The 27,515-nt window shown below is 48.5% G+C and overlaps 1 protein-coding gene across 1 annotated transcript in view; it reads right to left on the bottom strand.

Moving 5' to 3' along the window:
- The window catches only part of NAV2 (neuron navigator 2), a 421,834-nt gene that overhangs the window by 147,812 nt on the left and 246,507 nt on the right, over window positions 1-27,515 (bottom strand). The window contains exons 8-10 of the mRNA XM_068977628.1: window positions 24,065-24,177; window positions 17,897-18,005; window positions 15,135-15,524 (exon numbers count right to left, since the gene is read on the bottom strand). Of these exons, the coding sequence (XP_068833729.1) occupies window positions 15,135-15,524; window positions 17,897-18,005; window positions 24,065-24,177 (612 nt within the window). The remainder of the gene's footprint in view (window positions 1-15,134; window positions 15,525-17,896; window positions 18,006-24,064; window positions 24,178-27,515) is intronic.

Raw genomic sequence — 27,515 nt, 5'->3', positions numbered from 1 at the left:
GATTACAGGGTTCTCAGAAAACACCCTGAGACAGGGTGGCTGCCCTTCTGCTTTGCAGTCAGGTGTGTGGGAGTCCTGGCTCCCTAACTCACCAGCTCTGTGACCTTGGGCCAGATACGGATGCCCTGTGAGTCCCTGCGTCCCTGTTGGGCGGAGCAGATGACCACACGGACGACGGTGAGGGACAAGAGACAAGGTGTATAAAGCGCCGCACACCGAGCCAGGCATTTAGAAGTGCTCTCTAAACAGTAATACAGGGTCGCTGCCATTTTCATCACCATCATCCTTACTGTTAACTGTTCTGCATACTTGGTCAGAAGCTTTGTGCACAGGAGGCCTGGCTGCAGGGCATTAAACGAAAGCCGTTCCCAGGAAACCTTACACACACCTCTGGAGAAGGGTTTATTCAACCGTAAAGCCTGTGTCCACCTCTAAAATAGCTGCGCCAGCCTGCCAAGGCGGGAGGGAAGCCCGGCTGTTAGCTGTCTTCAATCTCTCTGTCTCCCTCCCTCTCTTCCAACTCAACGGTTGAGTGGTTTTAATTAACAACTCCCACAGCGTGAGGCAAAAGTCAGTCGATTAATAAAGCTCTAACGTGCCGTGCGTGGTTCTGGGGTCTCCGGGTGGCGCTGAGCTTGTAATTGTGTGTTTTGTTTGGGTTTCCAGTGGATGGGAGGCTACACGACTACAATTTCCTCAGAGAAGTTCACGTATCACATGCACAAAGGCTGGAAACCGCCGGTGACTAAAATGCCCACTTTGATGAGACTTCATGGCCTGAAGCCACATTGCGGTGAGGTGCTTCAAGAAATCACCATGCAGGAGGGGCTCAAACTCAATCTTCCTGACTCTGACCATCTCATTGGTTTTTGTTTCCAAAACACACACATCAGTTTCGTCCCCACTCACTGTCTGCCGGCCAGCACCTGGAGAATGTTGATACAAGTGTTTCTAATGCTATAGCAAAACCTAAGCCATTTAATTGAAATGAAATGCAAAATAATGCTTTTGAGGCAAACAAAAGTATTCCCTTTGGCCCCCACCTCAGCCAGCCTCTTTGGTCCTTCCACAAACACTGGCCAAGTGAAAGTTTGCATGCAACTCAACCCTTCAAGCCTTACCCTTTGAACATCACCCTCCATCTGTTTATATGGTTTTAACACTCCCTAATATGGCACCAGCAAGGAGATCCAACCAGTCCATTCTAAAGATCAGCCCTGGGATTTCTTTGGAAGGAATGATGCTAAAGCTGAAACTCCAGTACTTTGGCCACCTCATGCAAAGAGTTGACTCATTGGAAAAGACTTTGATGCTGGGAGGGATTGCGGGCAGGAGAAGGGGATGACAGAGGTTGAGATGGCTGGATGGCACCACTGACTCAATGGATGTGAGTCTGAGTGAACTCCGGGAGTTGGTGATGGACAGGGATGCCTGGCGTGCTGCGATTCATGGGGTCGCAAAGAGTCGGACACGACTGAGCAATCTGAACTGAATATGGCACAGGGGAAACCAAGGGTTTGTAATGTTCACAGATGCCCACTCCTTTTTGGTCTTGCCTTCCATATAATTAGAGCTATAGCAAGAAGCCATACTACAGAGTCCTGGAGCACAGGCTCTGAATTCAGCCTGGTTAAACACCTGGTCCCATCAGTTACTGTAACTGGGAAGAACAAATGTGACTCCATATTGGAGCTGTTTCTTTGGCTTTGTGTTCTATTACTTTTGCTACAGGTTGGGAATGTTGTCTATGGCCTGAAATAGACAGGATACTTGTCAAGGCTCTGACCTTTAAGGGTGTAGCACTTTTCCATTCATATAGAGAAAAACAGTTGTAGAACAGAGTATAACATGTGTCTTCTTGAGAATTACAGGGACATAGTATCTGACTGACAGTGGGCTGCTGCAAGAGCTAAGGATTCTGACCTTAAGAAGTCTGCAACAACCAATCACACGCCCTCTCTTTCAGTGTAAACAAAGCCTGAATTCTAATTTGAATAAGATGGTTCTTTGGGACACCAGTCCACTATCCTCTCCATCTGCTGGCTTTCTAAATAAAGTTGCCATTCCTTTACCCAACAACGCACCCCTCAATTTATTGGGTTATTGTGCAGGGAGTGGTATGAGTCTGGACTGGGTAACATTACCAGCTGTGTGACCTATTCAAGTCATAAAGAGAGGATGAAAAGCAGCCTTTATTTCAAAAAACTGATGTAAAGGACAAGTGAGATAATGCATGTAGCGAGCTCCACTGAGCGCCCAGCCCATGAGAGAGACCCCAGAGCAGCTTAGCTGTTGTGAATTCCAGTACCACCGCTGCGAGACAGGCAAAAGGACACACGCTAGCAGGCAGGCTGGTTGACTTCTACGTGGCCTTTTCCCAGCTCAGCAGAGCCAACACCACATTTATTCTGTCCCACGTTTCTAACAACTTGAGCTGTCTTTACCCTTTAAACTTCACTGTTCAAGTATGTGAGATTTCTTATTTCAAAACAGATGCCTGGGCAATGACAAGTACAAAGCTCTGGGAACTGGGACATGGACCCCAATGATGCAGCAAAGAGAAACACAGACCCCGGTCTCCAGCTTGTTACAAGATCAAGAGGTGAATATGGGCTTGATTTATAGCTGGAAGATCCTGGAGACAGACGTGGGCCTCTCCTTAGACTCTGAATCTTATTTTACTCTGGAGTCTCAAAAAAATCATCATCCCTTTAGAGGTGTCCATGTCAGGATTAAGTGGAAAGATCAAAACCTCTACTTCTTGGGGACATTGCTTTTCAGGACCTGGGAATTCTGGAGGGGGTGTGATGATTTTCCAAGGCATGCACAGACTCATGATTTGTGGTCATACCCCAGGTAGGATGTATTAGCCTCGAGCCCTCACAGATGTTTCTACAAGCTGTGTTGCTCTTTGTCTCTAGACCACAGGTAAGCCGCTTCCTGACCCAGATGACTCACTCCTACTGATCACACTACATAGCCTGCTGGCAGACTGTAATGGTTAATTTTATGGGTCAACTTGGCTAGGCTGTGATACGTAGACACTTGGGGAAATATTAGCCTAGATACTGCTGTGAAGCTGCTTTTTAGAGGGGATCAACATTTAAACTAGTAAACTTTGAGTAGAGCAGATTATGCTCCAAAATATGGGTGGGCTTCATCTAATCCATTGAAAGTCAAAAGAGAATAAAAGACAGATGTTCCCAGGGAAGAGGAAATTCCGCCTCTAGGCTGTCTTTGGGTTTGAGATGCAACACCATTTTTCCCTCTGACAAACCCTAATACACAGACAGACTCTCACCCACTTAGCATGTATCTGGCTATCGTGCTCAAGAATAAGAAATGGTATTACCTCATCTTAATTAACATTCTAAGTAGGATAAAAGAGCAGGAAAGCAAATAGAGGCAATGATTCCAAAACCCCAAAAGGAACGACCATTCCGAATGTGCCAAACACTTTTGAAACACTATCTCCTTTCTTTTCTTCTGTACACTGAAGAGGCAGCCTATCGCTGAATAAGCGGGAAACAGGCTTAGAAAAGGAAGCCAATTCGCCAAGGTCACACAGCTGACAAGCAAGGAATATGAAAGTCAGATCTTCTGACCACGAATCTAAAGTTTCTTCCATTCAACCATGTCTCCAGAGCAGCATGGTGAGAGGATCATCAGTTCCCAACAAAATTTCAATTTCTTATCTTGATCTCAGTGCAGGCACATATGGTCTATTTTAGGGCCAAAATACTCCCAACCTCATCCAAATGGTTCTTTTCATCTTTACCTCAACTCGAACTTGGTGGCCTCCAACCTTGCCATCATAAATCTGTAGAACCACTCTGTAGCGGCTGGCCCTTGAAAAGTAGCTGGAAAGGTTGCTTTCGGTGCTCTAAAAGCTGAAGACAAAGATAAATACGACTGGGTTTTCTAGACAAGAGCCACGCAAAGGCTAAACAGGAAAAACAGAGGACCTTCAGTTCCACCTGTGACATAATCTCTCCATTCAAGGTAGGCACGCAGATCTCCCTGGTGGCCCACTGTTCAAGAATCTGCCTGCCAATGCAGGTTCGATACCTAGTCTGGAAAGATTCCGCATACACAGGGCAGCTCGGTCCATGTGCCACAACTACTGAGCCCGCCCTCTGGAGTCCGTGAGCCACAACTCCCTAGCCCACATGCTGCAGCTGCTGAAGCCGGCTCACCGTGGAGCCTGTGCTCCGCAGCAAGAAAAGCCACCACAATGAGAAGCCCGTGGATCACAACTAGAGAGTAGCCCCTGCTCATCGCAACTGAAGAAAGTCCACACACAGCAGGGAAGACGCAGCCAAAAGTAAGTAAACGAATGAACAAATTTTTTAAAATACGGTACCTTTGCAAAACACGGAGTAGAGCAAGAGGAGCCTGAAGACTCCACCAGAGAAGGCAGTCCTGAAGAAAGCAGAAAATACTCTGCTGGAAGAAACAGAGGAACCGAGATCTTAATGAAATGCCGGCACACGAAGGGAAAGAAGAGAAGGGCAGCCATCTGTTGCAAATCTCGTTCATGCGCTTAACAGCAACGAAGTTAACAACTAGCCTCTTGGCTCTTCATTTTTATCAGTAAAATGAAAACATCCTATAAAGTTCAGGGGTTATATATAGTACCTGGCACACAGAAGATGTGTGATATACACTAGCCCCTACTCCATCATCCATCGAGGGCTGCAGAGCTGGCATTTGTTTTCCCTGCATGTGTAAGCATCCTTTGGCAACTGTGAGCTCACAGTCCCTGCTTTATCCTGACGAAGGACCTATATCGATCAAAAGTGAGATTGCAAAAGAAGGCATACCAAATGGTCAGCCTGAGAACTGATCCTGTCAGTCAGACACCCCAGAGTAAAGCCTGGGACGGAGGAGACCCCTGTTAAAAAACTTGTTGACTTGAAATAATTAAAAATGGAGTCTCTGCAGCACAGATTAATGAAGACTTTCCCTTGGTTGGATACGTGGGGCTGATTTGAGTAAGGCCAAAGCGGCTGCATTGATGATGCTCACCAACGAAGAGCCCTGTGAAGGGCAGGAAGTCTGTTCCAACAGAAGGGAAGAAGGGAATGGGATATAGTACGTACTGTTACCCCGCACCAGGCCCTGAAATGGGTATTATACGTGCATCCTACCCCATTTAATCTGGGCAACACCATCACTATTACAAGAAGGGTTTGGAAGGGTCTAGCAGCAGTGAGCAGTGCGCATGTCACCTCATTCAATCGGTCACCGCAACTCCAGACGTTAATATTCTCATCTGTAGATGAGGGAAGCCCGTTCCCCAGAGAAGAAAGTGAGAACAGAAGAGGTCCCCTCAGGGCCTGCCCTATTGTCAGACCCCCCAAATCGTGCCTCCCAATGTGAACATTTACCACCATCTGTCTTGGGTTAGACTTGACTGTTGAGCACAGGTCCCCTTGGGCCCGGAGCTTCCCCCCGGGCAAGAATTGGAAGGCTGTGGGAGTGGGGTTTTCCTAAAGTGCTGAAACACTCAGCCGGCCCTGGTCCGGGGGTGGCCTGCAGGCCTGAGACAGTCTAAGGGCAGTGAGCGGTGCCAAGAGGCAAGAGGGCAAGCTGGCAAAGGATGGACAGACATCAGCTATTTCAGACAGTGCAGCGCAGGCCGGAGCCTGGGAGCTGACCTTGACTCTCTGGCGCCTCCATGCCCCCAGGTCAGGCGGAGTTTTAGGAGAGGGTCTCTCTGGCCCCATGTGCCCATTCCTGGGGCCTTGGCCTTACCCAGAGCTGCGTCACCCCTCCCTGGACTCAGAGCTCCTGGCCTGAGCCCACCCCCACCAGTCTTGAATCTCCAGCCAACCCACCCCCAAACAAGGCACCACCCTTACAGAACTACACCCGGCACCCATATGTCTTCATGCCTTTGTTCTTGACCTCCGTCTGCCTGGCTGCTTGCTTATCCTTCAAGGCTCAGCTCATGGGTCCTGAAGGTGCTATCGCTGCTGCTGGTGGGGGACACCAAACACAGTGCTGAGTGCTCTGTCCATGCAGCCGGCAGCCTCTGGGCCAAGTTCACGGGCATGAACTCACTGAAGCCACACAAGAGCTCTGAGATGGGCCCGGGAGCGTGCTCCGGGGCACCAAGCCCAGAGCAGAGCAGCCAGGCTGGCCTTGGCGCCGTGGCCCCTAGCTCACAGCACACACTCGTCTCCGCTCACTGTCCTCTTTGAAGGCGCTGCTTCCCTTCTCCGGAGCTCCCCGCCCTGACACTGACCTGTCACCTGCCTGTTCTGTGAGCATCCTCGGGGATGCTCTGCGTCTCACTCGTTTCCCTCAGCCTTCCTGTCTTCGGCACGGTCTCCAGTACACAACAAACTCCATAAACACTTTTTAAATGGCATTTTACTGCCTTTTGCCTGGAGCCTCCCCAGAAGGCAGGACCAGGAAGGGTTTCCAGGCCCAGGGGAGCCCATGCATGGGAAGATGTCACTGAGGATGGGCGAGCAGGCGGCGGGCGGCCCCTCCAGAGGGTTTTCTTCTCCCCAGAGCACCCACTTTCGTTCACTTCTCCCCTTCCTTCCCTGCAGGATTCTGTGGTCGGGGGTGGGAGTGGGAAGGGATCAAATCTCAAAGCAAGCTAGGAATTTCCCAAGCAGTCGGGACCCAGTTCCTGAGAAGACAAGGCACCCCTCTCCCCCGCTTTTCCCCCTCTCTCTTCCCCATAAATTACTAGGCCAACATTTGCTCTTAAGAGTAACGTCTGAGCTGCCCATGTCAAAGTTGGACCACACTTCATTTCTCCACGGGGCTGTTCTCCAGGAAACCTTTTTTGCATTCTGTTCTCTGCCTGCTAAATCTATCGTCACTGACACCAACAGTGGCGTGAGCAGGCTTGGGAAGCTGGAGAATTTCTCTACTTTCACCATGTCCTGAGCTCAACTGTTCTTTCTCCTCTGATTAAACTGCCTGCTCAGCTGCCTACAAGGGCTGAGTTATTGTCCACACTCAGTAAATCAAGCAAGTCTGCGGTATGGGGAAGAAGACGTGCTCAAAAGCGATGCCGCCCCAGCCACTGGGGACAGACAACTCATCTTGGTAGCCAGAGCCACCAGTCCGCAGCGCTGCCCGGGTCAGATGATGTCACAGCCAGGTGAGGAGAGCTGGCATGTGCTCAGCGACACTTCGGGAAATGAATCCTGCCCGCTGCACGACCCCCCGTGCTCGCTCACTCTGCCCAGGGAAACGGGTCACAGGGTTTGCCTATGAATTTTAACACCAAGGAAAATATCAGAAGGGGCCAAGCATTCCTGGTTTCTGTGAATTCATACACTGCTAAGACTTGTACAAATCACCAAGGGAAGTGAGGAAACACCAAGGGAAGTAGGGAGGAACAGAGAGGCTGAAAGACTGGGACCTGGTCCAGTTCCACCACTAACACAATGGGCTACCCCAGGCCCATGGATTCATGCTGGAGCACCATTTTATTTTATTTTTTTGATATCACATGACTTGCAAAATCTCAGTTCCCTAACCAGGGATTGAACCTGTGCCCTTCCCACTGAAAGTAAAGAGTCCTAACCACTCCCTGGATTTTTGATGTGTGAGTGTTTATAAAAGGAATGTAGGGCATTAGGGACAAGGGGTTTTTCCAAGGCCCTACAGATCTGTCTAGAGAGCAGTCTCCACCCTTCCATGGTAGTTCAGCCTCCCGAATACCACTGAGACTTGACCAGTGTCCGACGGGAGACTTGGAACTTCCCAGCCTTCCAGGAACCCCAAAACCAAGACCACTTCAGAGGGATCAACCTGGAGAAGCACAAGCCCACCTTTTCGAGCCTCAGAGGCACCTGCCGCATCCGGCTGGACCCTATCGTGCCCCTATCAGGACAGCCTCACCTAAAACTGTTTATCTTGGCTGCGTGCATTTTGGCCAAAAGGAGTGTTTTGGCATCCTTTCCTATCAGTTTGCCAGGAACAACAGCCTGTCAAGGTGCCTTCAGGTCTGGCCTGCAAAGACCAAGAGAAACATTTAGCAGAGAAGAGCCCTGCTGTATCGTATGCTGACTTGATGAGAAATGCTTCCGTCATTTGTCCCATGATGGTCTCTGAAGAAAGGAAGAGAGGAACAGGGCACCTCCGCTCCCGTCCCCACGGAGTATGGCCTTGGCACTTTCTTTCCCTTGCACTGTCGATGTCCAGCTCGCTGGGATTGAGGGAGACACAGGTTTGGAACAGATAGAGCCACGGAAAGGAAGACCATGTGGCCAGGGCATCAAGTTCAAGGGGCCTCAACCTAAGGCGCATCTTCTCTCAGAGGCCTGTGACTGCTCTTGTTTCGCTGAAGGTCCCTGTAGCCTTTAGTCAGTGAGTGTTGACTGGTCACTTACTATGGAACAGGCATCGTGCTAGCCAGTGCAGACAAGAGAGCCCCCAAGACAGACTGGACTTCAACCTCTAAGAGCTGGTAACAGGCATGGGCTCTGTCCGTGTCTCATAACCAATGTGCCGAAACAATCTGAAAAGATGTTTTGTATGGATGCCTGGTTTGATTTTATACACACATGATATATTTGTAATAATTCTGGTGTGACGCTGTCAGTACTATTACAGGTATGTCGAAGACTATCAGAGCCCAGAAGAAAGAACCACTGGCTCTGCTTGGATAGAATCGGGGAAGGCTTCCTGGAGGAGGTGACCTGGCAGGCCACGATGGGAAAGGCAACACAGGGAGGAGTGCATGAGAAGGCTGCACGGAAGCATAAACACCCCGTTGTGGTGAAACGTCTGTGTTTCCCGCAGCCCTGAAAAATCATGTGGTGAAGCCCTAGTCACCAATGTGATGGCATTAGGAGGTGGGGCCTCCGGAAGGTGAATGGGTTTGAAGAGATCACGAGGGTGGGGACCCCCACAGGGGATTAAGGCCCTTAGAAGAAGAGGAAGACACTCCAGACCTGCTTCTCTCTGCTTTGGGAGGAACACAGCAAGCCAGCAAGGGGTGCTCACCAGAACGTGACCACGCTGGTACCTTGGTCATGAACTTCCAGCCTCCAGAACTGTGAGCAGTAGGTGTCTGCTATTGAAGTCGCTCAGCCCGAGGTATTCTGCCATCGCAGCTGGAGCAAAGACGTGCCACGACATTTCTATGCAGGTGTAAGGAATTCAGTGAGGACGGGTTCCTCAGCTGCTGAGGGGTGAAGTCTCCCAGCAGGCATGTGTGGCATCCGTTGATGGGGTAACCCCTGACACCCAGCAGGGAAGACTGCCATCATCGAAAAGCCGACTCTGAAGACCTGCCTGCTCACAGCCCCGTGTCCTGTCCTGCACTAGACTCCCGGCCAGGCCACATCCAAAGATGAGCCAACCACTACACTCCCCACTCTCTCAGTGTTGAACAACACCAGCTCTGAGTCGTAAACCAATAAAATGACTCTGAGTTAGCAGCAACCAAACCACCGCATCACACCCTGTATGCGCCACTAGATGGAGCTATGCGTTGCCCTGAAAAGAAATACCAGAGGCTAAATTGATTTTCTGTTAAGTGTTCTGTAAATAGAATGACTGCCTAACACAGTTGGTGGTGGCAAGTTATATAAGCCCAGAGGCCTGTGAGGGTAGGCATGAAGGACAGACCATTCACAAAATATTTATGAAATTCCTACTTGTGCTAGAATCTGAGACAAAGAATGGGTGCTGCCTGCCTTCTGGGAGCCCCATGTTTGGCGGAGGACAGACACACAACGCATATGTTGTGCGTGATGGTTCTCGAGTAGCCCAGACTCTCCCAGGCGATCCTCAAGGTCTGTGTCTAACTCTCAAATGAAAACTCGTTCTTAGTTCATCTGGCAGAAGTGAAAGTCGCGCAGTCGTGCCCGACTCTCTGCGACCCCGTGGCCTCTACGGTCCACACAACTCTCCAGGCCAGGACACTGGAGTGGGCAGCCTTCCCCTTCTCCAGAGCGACTTTCTGACCCAGGGATCAAACTAGGGTCTCCTGCATTGCAGGCAGATTCTTTACCAATTGAGCTATGAGGGAAGCCCTCATTTGGCAGAGCAAGATTAAATCTCAAATCTGCCTGCCTCTCAAGACGATACTCTTTCCTCAACACAGTCCCCCTTCAAACACTTCCAGTGCAAAGCAAAAGGTTCACACGCAAGGTTGGGTGTGGATCAAGAAATGAGACAGAGCTCACTCTGCCTGAGGGAGTCTAGGAGCACCACAAAGGAGGTTGTTCTGTTTTGAAAAGTCAGATAAGCTTGGGGGGAAAGAAATTCCAGGGAGACAGAGACAGGTCCTATGGCACAGAGCTTTGCAAATGCAGGAAACGACCTCGGGTAACAAATGGCACAAGCCGGGGACACTGGGGAGTACAGGGCACGTGAGGACCGACGTGGTCAGGGTGGAGGCTGGGAGGGCAGCTGAGGGAAAGCCCATAAGCAGCCTCCCTGTTAAGAAGTTGACATTTGTTCCCACAGGCAATGGGAAGCCATCAAAGGCTCTTAGAGAAATTTCTGATGTTGCATTTAAATGGTCTTTTCTTTTTTCCAGGAAAGGAGGTATATTCATAGTATGGAACATTATTACAACTCAATGACTCCTTTGAAAAGAAAAAAAAATCTTTCCAAACATATGGACTCTAAGTCTGTCCCTTTAATTTCACTCTATACCATATGGCGCTCTGAAGTTTCAGAAGATGAGTAGATGGATCGACTTCACAGATCAAATCTTAGTAAGAGACATCTACGTCTGTTACTTTTAATTCCTTTTCCACTAACCACAGCTGAATTCCAATTTATCAGTCTAATAAAATGAAGTGGTGAGGTCAGGCGATTTCTTGTAAAGAGCTTAGACATGCCTGGCACATGCTAAGTGCGATAGAAGGGTTTAGTAAGTACACACACAGAGAGACCAAAGGCGTGTGCCATCAGTTCCTTAGTAAACTCCACGGAAATCAAGTAACGTCGTAGGGGAGCCCTAATGGTACACAGCTGCACACGCGTTCATATCCAGGAGCGACAAGGAGCTGGAGGCATCAAAATACAGCTATTTGAACAAGCTGCGGTCCAGCGTCATTCTAAGAACAAAGGCCATGGGTTTTCCAAAACTAGAATTTACTTCCACATCAGTGTTACTAAATACACTTGCTGTAAACTTTTACAAGAACTTTCCTCAAAGAGCCTCCACACTGATTTACATAATACTCATACATCAAGACTGCTTCCACTAAGTCAAACAAACATCTGGATGAAAACTGTAACCATTTCACTGTTCCCAAGTGAACAGTGGGATCTTTGAGGCTGATAAGACATCTGAACACTGTCTGAAACTGTGCGTCTTCATCAGCTGTTTGCCATTAATTAGATAAAACCTCAAAGAGAAATCTAACTGCAGAAGGTTAAAAACCAAATTCATTATAGTGCTTCAAGGCTTCGGGAAGCTAAATAACGTGCTTAAATGTCACAGAATTCAGCAGTGGTAGAGCGGGATTCAATCTTATCTGATATTTGTCTGTTTTCTTTCCACTACACCAACTGCCTCAGCAATATGGCTGATTGGGCAGATTCTGAAGCACAGACTAAAGGACCAGTCCTTCAGTATCTACAGCCTTGTCATGTGTATAAAAGGAAAAAGAACTAAGTACAAAGGACATTATATGGTGTGCCCTGAGCTCCGCATATAAAGGCGAGCGGGTAACTGAACCTCAAAGCAGAAACTCACACGCACTTCCACAGAGTGGAGTCATGCTTAACTAGTGCTCTAGAATCTCACAACTAGGAGGAGTGTGAGATGCCATCTGTGCTGCCTCTCTTCACTGGGCAGGTAAGTTTCTACATTAATAGTAACTGGGGCGGGTGGCTGGGGGGGCGGTGGGGAGAGGGAGGGAGTTGGAAATAGACCAGCGTACTCCAATTTCAATAACTGGGTGGTTTGCTTACATTTCCACACTTTTATCTACACTTGCTCTAAGTGCTATCTCACTTGCTAAAAATGTAAGCTTCCCAAAGCAGGAAGTGAAATGTAAACATTTGTGCTTTTTAGCAGGGATAACGGCTCTGGTTTGAATAGCTAAAGAGTCTGGGAATGTCTCACTGTAACATCACTAAGGTTCAGTTTACGGTGTTTCAATGTCGCCACCTTGTGGAAACTGTTGGTAGTACATGAAAATAAACACACCTTCACTTTTTAAAAGACTGACCTGACAAGAGAATAAATGCTTCTTACTAAATAAGAAAATCTCAAAATGATCCCAAAATGTTTGGTTGTATATCACAGTGGGAAGTGATAAAGATAACCTTGACACCATGCTGAATACCAACGGTCTTCTCAGTTCAGTCGCTCAGTCGTGTTCGACTCTTTGCGACCCCATGAATCACAGCACGCCAGGCCTCCCTGTCCATCACCAACTCCCTGAGTTCACTCAGACTCATGTCCATCGAGTCCGTGATGCCATCCAGCCATCTCATCCTCTGTCGTCCCCTTCTCCTCCTGCCCCCATTCCCTCCCAGCATCAGAATCTTTTCCAATGAGTCAACTCTTCTCATGAGGTGGCCAAAGTACTGGAGCTTCAGCTTTAGCATCATTCCCTCCAAAGAAATCCCAGGGCTGATCTCCTTCAGAATGGACTGGTTGGATCTCCTTGCAGTCCAAGGGACTCTCAAGAGTCTTCTCCAACATCCTAGTTCAAAAGCATCAATTCTTCGGCGCTCAGCCTTCTTCACAGTCCAACTCTCACATCCATACATGACCACTGGAAAAACCACAGCCTTGACTAGATGGACCTTTGTTGGCAAAGTAATGTCTCTGCTTTTTAATATGCTATCTAGGTTGGTCATAACTTTCCTTCCAAGGAGTAAGCGTCTTTGAAATAATAATAATAAAATAATTATTAACAAAATTTAATTATAAATTATTTTAACTTTTTAATTTTAATAAAAATTTAATTGTAAATTATTAAAATAATTTAAAAGATTAAACTATATGCAATGTTAGTAATACACACACATTACTGTTTTCATGGGCCTCCTAGGTGACGCTATAGTGGTAAAGAACTCGCCTGCCAAAGCATGAGACAAGAGAGACACGGGTCAAGCCCTGGGTTGGGAAGATCCCGCTGGAGGAGGGCATGCTAACACACTCTAGTATTCTTGTCTGAAAAATCCCGTGGACAGAGGAGCCTGGCGGGCTGCAGTCCACAGGATCGAAGCCGCACACGACTGAAGTGACTTAGCATGCATGCACACACGCACTGTTTTCATGTTCACGTTAAACTAGAGACACAAAATGATGCTCTAAGTTAACGGAATCATTTGATCTACCGTTAACTTTCCCAGCTATGAGGGGAGCAGAAAGCTGTTGCACTCGAAGAGTTTGGTGGCGCCTGTCTTCCAAGATTTCACCGTGGGATGGTTCTAAAAATAACAGGCAGAAAGCCAAAGTACCCCTATCTCTAAGCTTTAAAATAAAAGAACATTTCTGGACAGACAGGTAGAACTAAGCAAATCAATTCTGAAAGAAACTCAAGTAGCTGTGCTATTTCAACACAGCAATGAAATCCTGGAGAAGATGGGCCGGTACCCTGGTTAAGGACCTGCGTTCAGAAGCACTAGCTCTGAGCCCTGCCTCTTAACTACTCAACCTGGGCAAGTGATTTAACCTTCCTGAGCCTCAGTTTACTCCCCCTTAAGATGGGGATGTATGATATTGCCTACTTCAAAGGACTGCTGTGAGGGAAGAAGATAATATATATAAAGCGCCTAGCACAATGCTTGGCACACAGTGGGAGAATGAGCTATTATTAAGAAAACACTGACCCACCCACGGGGTTCTTGATCACTATGTTCAGGAAAATGAACGGCATGATCCTCAGGCCTGATTTTTATCATCTGTAATTTTACCTGTTGGAATGTTAGAGGAGGGAAAGATCTTGAAGGACTTCTGGGCAAGCCAGGTTAACAGATGAAGGGATCATGGGCAAGTAGGGTAAACGGATACTTGTTCAGCTTCCCCAGGGATCTGCAAGTGGGTCAAATGCAGGAAGCCAAGCCTCGGGCCACACAGGGTCACGGCCCAGCTCAGGCATCATCTCATCGCTCTGCTTATCTTCGCATGTTACAGGGAGGCTGGGCTTGCTCCTTCCTCCATGCCGCCACGTGCTCACCAGTTCAGCAGTTTATACACTCCTACATGTACGAGGCACTGGGGATTCAGTGGTGGGCAAGCCGATTGCCCTGCTGCACCATGGCACTTACCGCTGTAAGCATGAGCAGGCGGAGAGACAATAAAATACCAACCCATTCTCAGAATAATCACACGGACGAAGGAGCCTGGCGGGCTACACCCCACGGGGTCGCAAAGAACCAGACACGAGTGAGTGAAACACACACCCAGGGTAATTTCAACACTGATAAGCTTCCAAATGAGTATAAATACAGTGAAGGAGAACAGGCCTGGGACAGGTCACATATAGGACTTGAAGTTGAAGGGTCAAGGAGGACCCTTCAAAGAGATGCCGGCAGAGCAGCCAGAAGGAACCAGTATAGAGATCTGGGCGAAAGGACCGAGGCAGAGAAACAGTGCAAAGGCCCTGAGGCAGGGAAGCTCGATGAGAACAACCAGCCCTCAGAGGCAGGGGAGGGCCAGATCCACCAGGCTCAGGGGTCTGGATTCTACCCATGGGGATTGCTGTCGAGTGTCACTCTGGCTGCCGGTGGAGCCTGGCTGGGACTGCCCAGCGAGTTACCGCCAGGCCTGGACTGCAGCCCAGGTCGTGTGCCTCTCGGCCCAGAAGGCTCCCCTCCACAGCACACAGCCTTCCGCATGGACAGAACATGAGGAAGGCAGTTTGCTCTCCCCCAGAGAACGCTGGGCTTCCCTGGTGGCTCAGACGGTAAAGAATCTGCCTGCAGTCCAGGAGACCCGGGTTCGATCCCTGCTTCAGAAAGATCCCCTGGCGAAGGAAATGGCAACCCACTCCAGTATTCTTGCCTGGAGAACTCCACAGACAGAGGAGCCCGGCAGGCTACAGTCCATGGGGTCACAAAGAGTCAGACACGACTGAGTGACGAACAGCTCACTCCAGAGAACATCAGGAAGTCCCGCAGAAGAGAAGGTAGGTGCCAGGCCGCCGCTCCATGAGAAGAGCAGCGGCCCAGGTACTCACCCGCTGGTGATGTCGTCCGCCCGCATGTTCTTGCTCAGCACGTCCCCATCGCTCATGTAGCCAGGCGCATCCATGCTGACGGCCTCCAGGTCCATCTCATCTCCCGCCTTGTCCGAGACGTCCACGTGGCAGACGCTGCTGCCCCTGGAGGCCAGCTGCCTCCGCAGGGGGGCAGAGTACACGTAGCGGCCCGACTCGGTGTTGATGAAGCGGCTGGCGTTGGCCCGGGGAGGGTAGCCGTTGCCCATCGAGGGGGCATCTCCCGCCTGCAGCCGGGGGCTGGACTGGCCGAGCCTCCAGGCCAGGGGAGCGGGCCTGCCCGTCAAGCTGAGGATACTGCGCCCGCTGATCTCCGTGGTGACGTTGGTGCCAAACGTGGTTTCCAACGTGCTAGAGACATAAAACCGGCCTTGCGTGAGACCCCGATGTGCCCAGCGGCCTTTGCGTTTACATCCTCTTTCTTTTCTAGAACTATAAAATACTTCCCATATACAAAACAGGATAAAAAAATAAGGTACCAACGTGCCACCCAGTGTTAGTTCTGCTGTTAAATTGAAAAGATGAAGCTGCCTGCCTGAGTGACATTGCAGAAAGCCCAGTGGGGACTCTTCCCCCGAAACATGGTGCAAGATACCCACCACCAGTTGCTTCATCTTTAAACATCTACTTTTATTCACTTATTTGCCGGTGCCGAGTCTCAGTTGCAGCACGAGGGATCTTTAGTTGCGTCATGTGGAACTGAGTTTCCTGACCAGGGATCGAACCTGAGCCCCCTGCATTGGCAGCATGGAGTCTTAGCCGCTGGACCACCAGGGCTGTCCCCCAGTTACTTTAAAGAAATGATCTTAACTAGTCTTTTTTGTAACCCAGGAAGGGCAGTAGACAATGCTGGACTGATAATGATGGGATATAGCGCCTGCCTGCTTGTCCTTGGATGCTGCCTTTCATCTCTTCCTTCCTAAAGGCGGGAGGTGCCCATCCTCCCCGGGGGTCCTAAGACATTTCACATCCTCAGCTCTCTCCAGACTAAGCAGGTGGGGAGGGCCCTGATTTTCTCACTCTGTAACATGCATTTTCCCCACACATTTGCTTCTCTCCTCTTTTGTCCAAAATGACAATTAAACTTTGGGGGCAAAAGATCAGAAATGAAAGATGAATGCCTAGGCTGGTGAAACTAGCTAGGTCTGAATCTGCCAGGAGACTGAGCTCGTCCCGGGTCTTGCCATACCATCAAGATGAGAAACACAGAGGTCTCTTAACAACTTATTGACCAGAGAGGTATTAATACGTCTTTTGTTACTCGAGCGTTATTGATGGGAGTGTTTCGATATTCACTGATATAACAAATCACTGGCCACAGGTGCTGGTTTCTGCAAAACTCCCCCAGTCAATAATGTGTTAACTAAGCAGAGAGAGTGAGAGTCTTTCCTGCAGGACAAAGCATGGACGCTTTCCCTCCTCTCATGATCACTATCTTAGCCTGAGCCAAGAAATCCACCAAACTGCTGGAACTGACTTTAAGTCAGTTTCAGTGATGGTGGAAGGAGGGAGGTAACTTATCTCATCACAGAGGGGCAGTCCAGCACCGGGCTCCAGGCCAGCACCATCCCACCCAGGGTACTTGCCTCTGAAAGGAACCGATCAGGTGCCTCGGCTGCTTTTGTTTCCCTCCGATCCGGGAAGCAGCCTGCCTGACTCATCTCATCCTGGGAACCCCTAAGATTTAGGTGGGCTCTCCAGCTGGCAGTAGTGGTAAAGAACCTGCCTGCTATTTCAGGAGACATAAGAGATGTGGGTTCGATCCCTGGTCAGGAAGACCCCCTGGAGGAGGGCATGGCAACCCACTGCAGTATTCTTTCCTAGAGAATTCCATGGACAGCGGAGCCTGGTGGGCTACAGTCCCTGGGGCAGCAAAGAGTCGGACAAGACAGAAGCGACTTCACATGCACACAAGCTTTAGGCCCTGGTCTTCTTTAAGAACCCACGGTGCTTAACCCTGTTCTGCCAAAGCTGCAGGCAGAGGGGGAGCCCAGCAATCTCCTGCTGTGTTCATTTATCAAAAAGACTGAAACTGGAGAAGCAAAGGAGACCTCCCTGACCTGGGAGCTCACAGGGGTAACTAGGCCTTTACCTAGATCATCAAGGCCAAACACAAACCATAAAACCTGGTTCTGCCCAAATCATGAAGGATGCCCAGGGCTGCATCCTCTTCACCTTCTCGCTCAACCGTGAAAAGAAGCTGATAAATGTTTCCAATGTAATCCTAGAGTTCATCCAACGAAACCGTGGTTTAAACATGATCCTCCGTTTTTCTAAATATTTCCGTACGTGTTTTATACACGTGCATGACTAACAACGTTACAGAGTGCTGGGGATCAGAAGAGAGGGCAGGAATGCGAGTTAGTCATTTTATCACACAGGTCAAGTACAGTTCACCTGCTCATTTTAACAGCCCAATATCATTTTGGAAAATGCAAGCAAAGGGAAATTTCAGTGCAGCTGGTCTGCCACATCCTCTGTGGAATGGACTGAGCAACCTTCTGCCTTGGGAAGGAATTTGTCTCTACGCATTTTTGCTCCTGACACTTCTGCACGCCATCTGGTGTGCTCAGTGAATTTCAGCACTTTGGCAATCCAGGTTATTTATTCCATTATTAACTAAATCACGTATGTGGGTAGGGCGGGAACACACCATGGCAGAAGCAGCCATGTGATAATCACGTTACCAACCGATTCAGGGAAGCGATTCACGCTCCAGGTACCTGTGTGTAACCTGAGTTCCCCGTAAACTGGACATGGTCTCCTCCAAATTCTGCCGCAGATCAGCAATATTCTTCACCGTCCGCAGTCGCCGAGCCTCGGGGTCCTCCCCTGGAGAGACAAAGGTGAAGACTGTTTAAGTTCTCAGGTAGACGGGGAGATTCATGGGAACAGCAGTCGTGTCCAAGACCATAAGCATGCTGCCTGCTCAGGACCTGGCTCATCACACATCTTCAAGAAGGATTTGAGAGTGAATGAATGGATGGATGGAGGAATACCCAAAGGAAGGCACTAACCCTAAATAGAGAAGTCTGTCTTCTCCCTGCAGGTCCCTCCAGCAATAGGTAAGGTCTAGCTTGTGAGACAAAGACAGAGTCTGAGACAGTAAACACATTTCCACACTGTCTCCCATAAAGACAGACACACGTTAGGTCTGAGCCCTGCCCAGGAATTATTTTCCAACCATACAGAAGTGGGATAGGCCTTTTGCTTTCTCCTCCATAGATAGGTGCTGCTATCTACTGACCCAACACTACTTTACTTATTTACGTATTTTTGGCTGTGCTGGGTTTTCGCTGCGGCTCAGGCTTTCTCTAGTTGTGGTGAGCAGGGGCCACTCTCTCGTGCTCTGCAGGCTTCTCACTGCTGTGCCTTCTCTTATCGTGGCGCACAGGCTTCAGTAGCTGTGGTTCCTGGGCTTCGTTGCTCCAAGGCATGTGGGATCTTCCCCTGGGAAGGGATCAAACCCGTGTCTCTTGCATTGGCAGGCAGATTCTTTAGCACTGAGCCGCCGAGGAAGCCCTGATGCAACATTATAGACAGCTCATCTGTAGTGGCTAAAAGATCTGCACCTATTGATCATTAATATTTCTACAGAGTGAGGTTTGCCTTCTTGGCCCGATTTGTTATGTCATCTCGAATTCTGGCTCCTCTCCTCCCTGGCTGAGTGGTCACGAGGAAGGTGGTGACCCTCTCCGCCCATCAGATGCCACGGTCCTAATCGAAGACAGTGACAGGGCTGGTCTCAACGGACTGTCACAGGACTAAATGAAGAGCCTGAAGTGCAGCGCCGACCAAAAGCACCCGATCACGCCAGCTGGTGCTGCCGAGTGGGGAACGTTCGAGAAGAGCCAGGCTTCTCTCTGGGGGACAAAGGACTTTCATTCCTGGGCAACATTTCCCACTAAATGCTCCCAACAATTCCCACCTCTCCACTGGTCTGGAGAGGCGAGGCTGGCACAAACATCCCAGGAGAAAGAGGCCACATACAAGCTAGGAAGCCACACCCCCTCTCAGAGAAGCCTCGGCCTGGGGGTGTCTGGCCATTCTGTCTTGTTTGGGCTTATGGGGGGAGAAGAAAAGCTGAATAACTACAATAGTGATGAGAGGAATCACACATGTTTCCCTCAGAGTAATTTCAGGAGAGCTGAGAAGACCACCATCAAGGGTCTTTTAAAGCTGATGACTACTTCAAGTACTAAGCAATATTTCTAAATTAAGCTCCATACAGAATACGGTACACATGGGCAACAGCAAGTGGGATTTACCGCAGACGCCAGCAAGTGTCAGTAACAGGGCAACAGGCAGCTAAGAAAAGGCATGGAATTAACTCTCCTTCTGAGACAGATGACCACTTCTTAGGTTATTCTCAACACAGTGATGCCTGGAGGCTAGATTCAGTGATTGATTCTATGGAAGAAACTTGTTATAGCAAACTCTCTGGCCTTGAAAACGTCAGTGTTTTCAATTTTCTCCCCACTCCTAACCAAGAGAAATTTGAAAGGCATTTTTCCCTTATCTGAAAAGTAGTCAGACCTGCATTTCCCACCCAGTTCTTTCAAGTACATACGAACGTCCATGTTTTTAAACGAAAGCAGTGATGAATGACTACTTTACGTTACCCTAATGGCTTTGGAGGAATGTAATTGCATCTATCCACAGGGCCATCAATTAAATATCTTTCACTGCCAGTTTAGCCACATTTTATCTGTGTAAAGGCTGCCAAAAAAAGGTACTGATCTTTTGGATGGCTCCAGGCCCTTCAGGGAATATTTATTATGAAGCTAGGTCTAGGCACCAGTTTTCAAATTACCTTCATTAATTAACTTAATCATGCACAACAGTATAATAACTATATTTACAGGCACACCTTGTTCTGTTGTGCTTTGCTGATATTTGTGATCTTTACAGATTGAAGGTTTGTGGCAACCCTGCTTCGACCGCGTCTGTCGGCGCTGTTTTTCCAACGGCACTCGCTCACTCTGTGTCTGTGTGTCATGCTTTGGTGATTCTGCCAATATTTCCAACCCTCCACCAGCAAAAAGACTATGACTCATTGAAGGTTCAAACAATGGTTGGCATTTTTTTAGCAATGAAGTATTTTTCAATTAAGTACGTTGTTCGAAATAGTACGTTGTTTTTCTAGACCTCATGTTACTGCATACTTAATTGACTACAATACCGGGGAAACACAGCTTTTCATGAACTGCTGTTTAGTCACTCAGTTGTGTCTGACCCTTTTGCGACCCTGTGGACTGTGGCCAGCCAGGCAGTCCTGTCCGTGGGATTTCCCAGGCAAGAACACTAGAGTGGGTAGCCATTTCCTTCTCCAGGACATCAGGCCTGGTATTGAACCTACATCTCCTGATTGGCAGGTGGGTTCTTAACCCTCTGCTCCACCAGAGAAGTGCACTGGAAAACCAGAAAAATCTGCGTGACTTGCCTTCTTGCAATCTTTACTTCATCGCAGTGGTCTGGAACCAAACTGGCAACGTCTCCGAGTTAGGTCTGTACATGTCCACGTCTCTAATGACGTCTTAAAGACACATTTGCCTGTGTTAAGTCTCCTAAGTCAAAGGTCTCTGACACAGAGTGGTAACTCACCTTTGTCCTTGGTAACCCCCACACAAATCTAGATATGTTCAAGAAATATTTATTGCCCCAAAAATGTTTGGTCAGTGTAGGGTGAAAGAGAAAGGATAGATTTTGCACTCCAACAGATAAAGGTTTGCACAGCGGCATTGCCACTTATTAGCCACTTGACCTTGGACAAATCACTTATCCTCTCTGAATGTCATCTGTAAAATGGGGATAAAAGCCCTTCCCTTAGGTTAGAAGGATCAGATGAGATGACACGTGATATCCCTAAGCAATTGATCAAATAGTCCCATAAACGTCCATCCCCAAATACATCCATTTGTTGTCATTTCAAGGAACTGGCTGTAGATAAGCTGGATTCAACCTCATACTTACAAGCTACTATGTAGTGTCCCCATAAAATTATTCACCGTACAGCCACACACATGATACAGCCACACACAAGTTTCACCACTTAAATGTAGGGCTCATTGAATCTGAATGCGCTGTTTCCCCCGAGGAGTCCCACTGGGAAATATATGCTCCCCTCAAAGATTCCAAGGGCAACGTAGAAGCACAGACTAGTAGTCCACCTGCCTCGCTCAGGTGTTGATGTTCTAAACTGCCCATTCTGCATGCTGGAAGATGGGCTCAGTCTAAGATCTCCATCCCAACTCATTGTCTGAACAAAATAAACACACGGCGTGCCCCAGGGCAAACGACTGGGCCCTTGAAACCCATCTACTACGAACCATTCCATGTCTACCCGTGACTCTCCTCACCTGCCCAGGGCAGTCCCCCCGCAAGCCAGGTACTACGATGGAGAGAACAGCACATTCTGATCACACAGAGCAGACGTGAGGATGGCAGGGTGTTAACATGAGGAACACGGATGGGACTGGGAGTTTTTACTTGGAAGAGGGAGGCTAGGGGACACGCTGCTGCAGGAAAAGAATGGAAACTGTCCATGAGCTTCAGGAGGCTGGATTATGTCCAGTGATTTAGAAATGGAAGGATAAGACTCCATTACCAGGCAAAGCCAACTAGGTATGGAAGGGCTGTCTCGTGAAGGAATAGCTTTTCCATCACAAGAAGTATTCCAGCAGAGGCTGAAAGACAACTCATCAGTGAATGACAGAAGGCCTTCATGGACTGGATAATAAGTGGATGTGGTTCCTCCTAATGCTACGACCCGAGATGCCTATCTCACCTGTAACTCTGTGTGAATGGCAGAGCACCATGGGACAATCCACCTACTTGCATAAGTACGGGGACAGAACTAAGCAATAGATCAGAGAGTCTCATAAATGGCAATTCCTAGACACACACATTTGTGGTCATTTCAAGGGACCGGCTGTAGATAAGCTGAATTCAACCTCACACACACGTGCTACTGTGTAGTGTCTCCACAAAACTATTCACACACACGACACAGCCACACGTGTGAATTTCACTGCTTAAATGTAAAGACACGGCCTCCTGATTCACAAAGTGTCCTTAGCAACTAAAACCCTTTGACTTCACACCAAAGAGTGTTTGATTAGCCATGACTGGCTGCAACAGTTCTGGTCCCCAAACCCACAGACAGCATCTCAGGCTTTCTGAGCTCTCACTTGGTTGGTGTGCTGATGCACAGGAGACATGGGGAGAAAAAGAAAAAGGACTGAAAAGATCACAGGCTGCCATCTGTCCCTCTGAAATTTAAGTGTTATGTGGAATGTTCTCCGGCTGCCGCCTTCACTTCTTAGATGTAAATTTCACTGAGCCCCTGGGTCTGACATGAATCCATACTCCTCCACAAGACACACGTCTGACCCATGCCAGCTGCTGAATCACTGGCCTGGCTCTTTTGATGTGTGCACATATGAACACGATCTGGAATGTATATGGATAGACCTGAGTAGTCATTAACCTCCATACCCTTCTCCTGAGAGCTGACCCTTTTCCTGCACCATCCAGGTTCTCACATGCAAGGGAGCTAAAACCTGAGAGAGAAGGAAACGTAAAATCAATCCCAAATGTGGGGCCCCAAACCACTGCAAGATGGATCGCTTACAAATGGCTGGAAACTTCTCTGTCTCCTCAACATGCCCGGCCAGCAGAGCCAGAGGGAAAGAGCTAAACCTCTCAGATCCTCTGAAAGGGACACTCAGAGTTAATGGTCAAATAGGTGGACAAGGCGATCGTATGGGCTGCATACCAACTCCACCGCGGTACCGTAGCTATTAGAATGGTGGGGTCGTGGATACTTAGTCTAACGAATGGATTTTAAACATGGATTGTTTTTAACCCAACTCGGGAAGTGGTATGATATGCAAAGACTGACACAGCCACTGCTCAGTATGTGGCTTGCCACTCACTTCCCTGATTAGAAGTTGCTGGGACCCAGGGCACAGAGCTGGCAACAGGGATGGGCATAGAGGAAGCAGTGGCCCAGAATGCAATGCAGCAGGAATTCAGTTCTGACGCTACTTCTGTTTCCTTAAATGAACACTGTGACGGTGTAACGCTAATAAATATTTGTGGAACTAACTGTATGACAATTGCAGATTTTACGTTTTTATATGACATGACATCCTTTAATCATCATTCCTGTCTAGTGAAAATGTTAATTGCTCAGTTGTGTCCGACTCTTTGTGACCCTATGGACTGTAGCCCGCCAGGCTCCTCTGTCCATCGAATTCTCCAAGCAAGAATACTGGAGTGGGTTGCCATTCCCTTCTCCAGGGGATATTCCCGAACTGGGGATCAAACCCCAGGCTCGCACATTGCAGGCAGATTCCTTAACACCATCTGAATGATCAGGGAAGCCGCTCCTTGTCTAGGTTACATTTAAATAAAATTTAGACTTTTGTTTTTGGTAAAAGAAATATGCTGAAATCGTCTTTCCAACTGTCTGAGGATGCTCAGAACAATTTTCAATCAGTGCTTCTAGAAAGGAAATTTGAAAAAAGGCAATACATTTTAGAGTTCTAACTCTTTTTGGAAAGCAACTCTATCTGAAGAGTGAACAAGGAGATTCAAGGTAAAGTGTTCCAAGCCCAGAGCCCCTACACGAGTGGGGTGGAGTATGGCTTAAAGCAGAATTCACCAACAGTTAAAGACTTTTTACAGTCTGGGAAGGAGGGAATATACTGTGAGAGAGAGAAGAGGGGAAAAAAAGAGGTAGCAGGAAGACGGAAAATCAGTTTGGCTCATCAGTCAAAGCAACAGTGAAGCAAGTTCACGACCAGCTGGGTTCGGCCCTTCCAGCGGTGGTGGCTTGGGAGGCCTCACCTCCCAGAGACAGGGAAGTTCCAGGGCTCCGTACTCACCAGTGAGTTCCTCCAGGGCAGGCTGTCCACTCTTGGTGTAGTGGCTGGGCTCCGTGGTCACACCCCCTGAGCTGGACTCAGCAGTAACATTCCCTTCGGTGTCTGTCTGGGACCTTCACACACAAACCAGAGCAGACATACTTGTCACAAGCGGTAACTATCCCGTCTGGACCACTGTGCTCCAATCACAACCCCCGTGAGCCCCTCCCTTGGTGAGAAGCTTTAGAACAGAGCACACCAGCAGACACTCTAAATTATTCTTCGGTGCACGAGGAGCGATGTCCCAGAAACAGAGAGAGCCACCGAAGTGTAAAAGGTGAAATATTCATCACCCAAATGGAGGGTCTGCAGTCCTTCACTGGGGAACGCGTTTCTGCATCCCCTATGGGGAGCTGGATCTAGCCAGCAAAAGGCTGGCAAGTACCTGGCGGTTTGGATCATTTAACCTGTGCCAAAGAGCCACTTCTAAGTAACCAGCGATGCCAGCAAGCCAAGCATGAAGATGATTCCACTGGCAGCCCCGTGCGCCAACCCCCCCACCCACCGCCCAGATCCTCCTGACACGGCTGTCTCTGGAGAGGTGACTGTACAACTGGCCAGGAGTGGGTGCCAAGCAGGTGTGTTTGCCCTCCAGGTCTGATTCAGAGCTCAGATCTCCTGAGATGAAAGGTCTCACTGATCATTATTTCAACACTTGACTGAAATCTGTACTTCCCCAAACCTTCTCCATGCCCTTATTTGTCAAGCAAATCGAGACAATCAAGCAGTGTGCTCTAGCCACAATTACCTCTGCTTATTCAGGCGTGCCAGGCAAATATAATTACATTCGGATACATAACCCTGGGCGTAATGTTATTCATTCATCGGCATCCTCAGCTAATTCAACCAGATTTCACTCTCTATGAAAAAGTGTTTGCCAAGAATGCGGATTGCCTGAAACAGACTGTGGGGGGTGCACCGATAAGCCCCACATCATCCATCTACACTCCCCCCCACCTTTGCCTTCCTATTGACGCCATCGGTTCCCCATTCCCATCATCTCTGAATTTAAAGGATTTCCGTGCTTTCTGTGTTCCTCTCCTTCCTTTGACCAGAATCCAAGCTTTCGCCATCTCTGCCCAGGCCAGTGAACAGGTATATTGCCTCCAGCCATAGAGCTTACAAATGACAGCCAGGTATAGAAACCAGCCCATGGATGATTCTTACTGGTCTGCCTAGTACCTTTCAAAGCTTTTGAATTCACGTCCACATTTAAAACTGGAGAGAGGTCACCAAAAAACTCTGAATTTCTGTCCCTTTCTCAGTAAAAACAAGTCTGGAAGGACTGAGCGCACTTTCTTGCAGGGCGCCACCTGCTGGTGAAAAGTGGTGGCGGTCCCCTCTGGGGAGGCGTGAGGTTCCCTTTCCTGGAGTCCCGCTCAGGGTGCTACCACTGTGGTATCACCTTTGCGGACCCAAGCAGGCACCTGAACCGTGATCTCTGTTTCAGACTGTTTCCAGGTCTTGTCCACTCCCCATTCTGTTCTCCACTGACCTTGGTGACCCTGATGTGATCTTTCATCTTTTGATTAAAGGCCTCTAATGATTTTCCGTTGCCCGCAGAATAAGATCTAAAGTCCCTATTGTGATAGAAGACGCCCTACATCACAGGATTCTTCCTCCTTCATTTCCAGCCCGTCTCCTGGCGCTCCTGCCTTTACACACGGACCCGCCCTGTGCTCCACCCACATGCGGCTTCTCTCCAGTCCCAGCTCATACCCAGCCCTTCACAATTTTGTCTTTGTAGTGACTGTGCCCTTTCTTCCTTAGTTTGCTCCTGAGCTGCCCTGAAGGCACATCCCCATGCCATCTTGGTTTGGAAGCTTTCCCCAATTCTTGGCCAGTGGATGGCTCCACCTCTTGCGCGTTTTTGTTCTCCTGATGTCTACTTATTACAGTAAGATCTAATTAATAAACCTTTCCTCCACTAGATTAAGAGCTCTCTGAAGGCTAAGACAAGCTATAATAAACAGTGAGCTGTAAACTTGAGAGAGAGACCCTGGAGCATAAATGGAGTCTAAGCCACTTTCTAAGAATCCTCTGATCTAGTCCTGGCTCCTCAATTTACAGATGAGGTTCAGCATGAGGCAGTGACTTAGAGTCAAGACTATTTCATGGTTAAGCACTTGGTCCCTCTAGGTAGAGAGACTTGGCTATAAGCACGGGCTCTTCTGACTACCAGCTCTTTGACGTAGAGCAAGTTATTTAATTATTCTAGGCCTCAGTTTGCTTATCGGAAGAATGGGGATTAAAAAAGGTAGCCAGCTCGTGGAGTTGTGAGAACAGTCCAATGATCTGGGTTTCTGCACACAAGCGGTGCACGCTCAGCAGCGGTGCCTGCAGCCAGGTCCCAAGGCCACACAGGGATGCACAAGTGAACAAAAGACCAAGTCAGGCAACAGGGCTCTTCTCTCCAGCCTCCCAGGCTCACCCAGAGGAAAGACACCTCAGAGGAGGAACAAGGACATCACACGGGCTGAACACAAACGCTAGAGTGCAGTTCAACACATGGGATGCTTTCTCCCTCCCATCTGTTGGACTTTAGCTCTTTACCATTAAGAGCTTTTCCTCTCATAGAAAACTCTTGAAATATTAAAAAAAAAATAGAGATTAAATGTTTAGAATCTTTCAAATGATTACAGCCAGAAAAAAAAAAAAAAAGGGAGAGAGTGGAATTGACTGTGATCAGACTGTCACATATTTTAATTCTGAAAATGCAGATCAAAAATCTGGGAATAGCAGCCTGAATATGCCTGACGTTAAGACTATCCACGTGACCACAATGATAAAAATTTCATGGCAAGCAATTCTGTTGCCTCCATGGTTCAGAAAACAGTTGTATAAAAAGTTGAGCATGGAGACCAGCGCTGAAGCAGTATCTAAGTTTTGGCACCCTTCTCAGGACTGTTAGCTGAGCTGATGATTTAATACAAAGATGACCACCTCCCATTTAGAAAGATCTGGTGTGACCCTCCCTGAAGGGGAGAGTGAACAAGGAAAAGGAAAGAGCTTCTCCTCAGAAGCCTGACCTTCCCTCAAAGGCTGGATGCTGTGGGCTTGACTCCGCACTCAGTCGCTTGAACCAGTCTTCCTATCAACTCTTGGCAGGAATGGAAACAGAACTGGAACTCACCTCAGGCAGAGAGAGGAAACATCTAATTCACTGGGGAAGCATGCAGGCTGAGGAAGCGGAAAGCACGGGCGCGAGTCTGTGCATATGAACAGGTATGTGGACACACGTGTGGATACGTGCATAGGTGCACTCACATTTCACGTATGAATGTGTACTTGGGTCCTTATTTACGTGTGACTGTCCGTGATGTGCACTCACCATATGGATGCATCTGTGTGTGTGTGTGTGTGTATAAGCTGGGTAGCATCTGTGTGTGTGTGTGTATAAGTTGGGTAGCAT

Source organism: Capricornis sumatraensis, chromosome 8, assembly GCF_032405125.1.
Source record: "Capricornis sumatraensis isolate serow.1 chromosome 8, serow.2, whole genome shotgun sequence".
NCBI classification, from domain to species: Eukaryota; Metazoa; Chordata; class Mammalia; order Artiodactyla; family Bovidae; genus Capricornis; species Capricornis sumatraensis.
The sequence above is the reverse complement of the archived record's forward strand: the minus strand, read 5'-3'. Positions and strand labels throughout refer to the sequence as shown.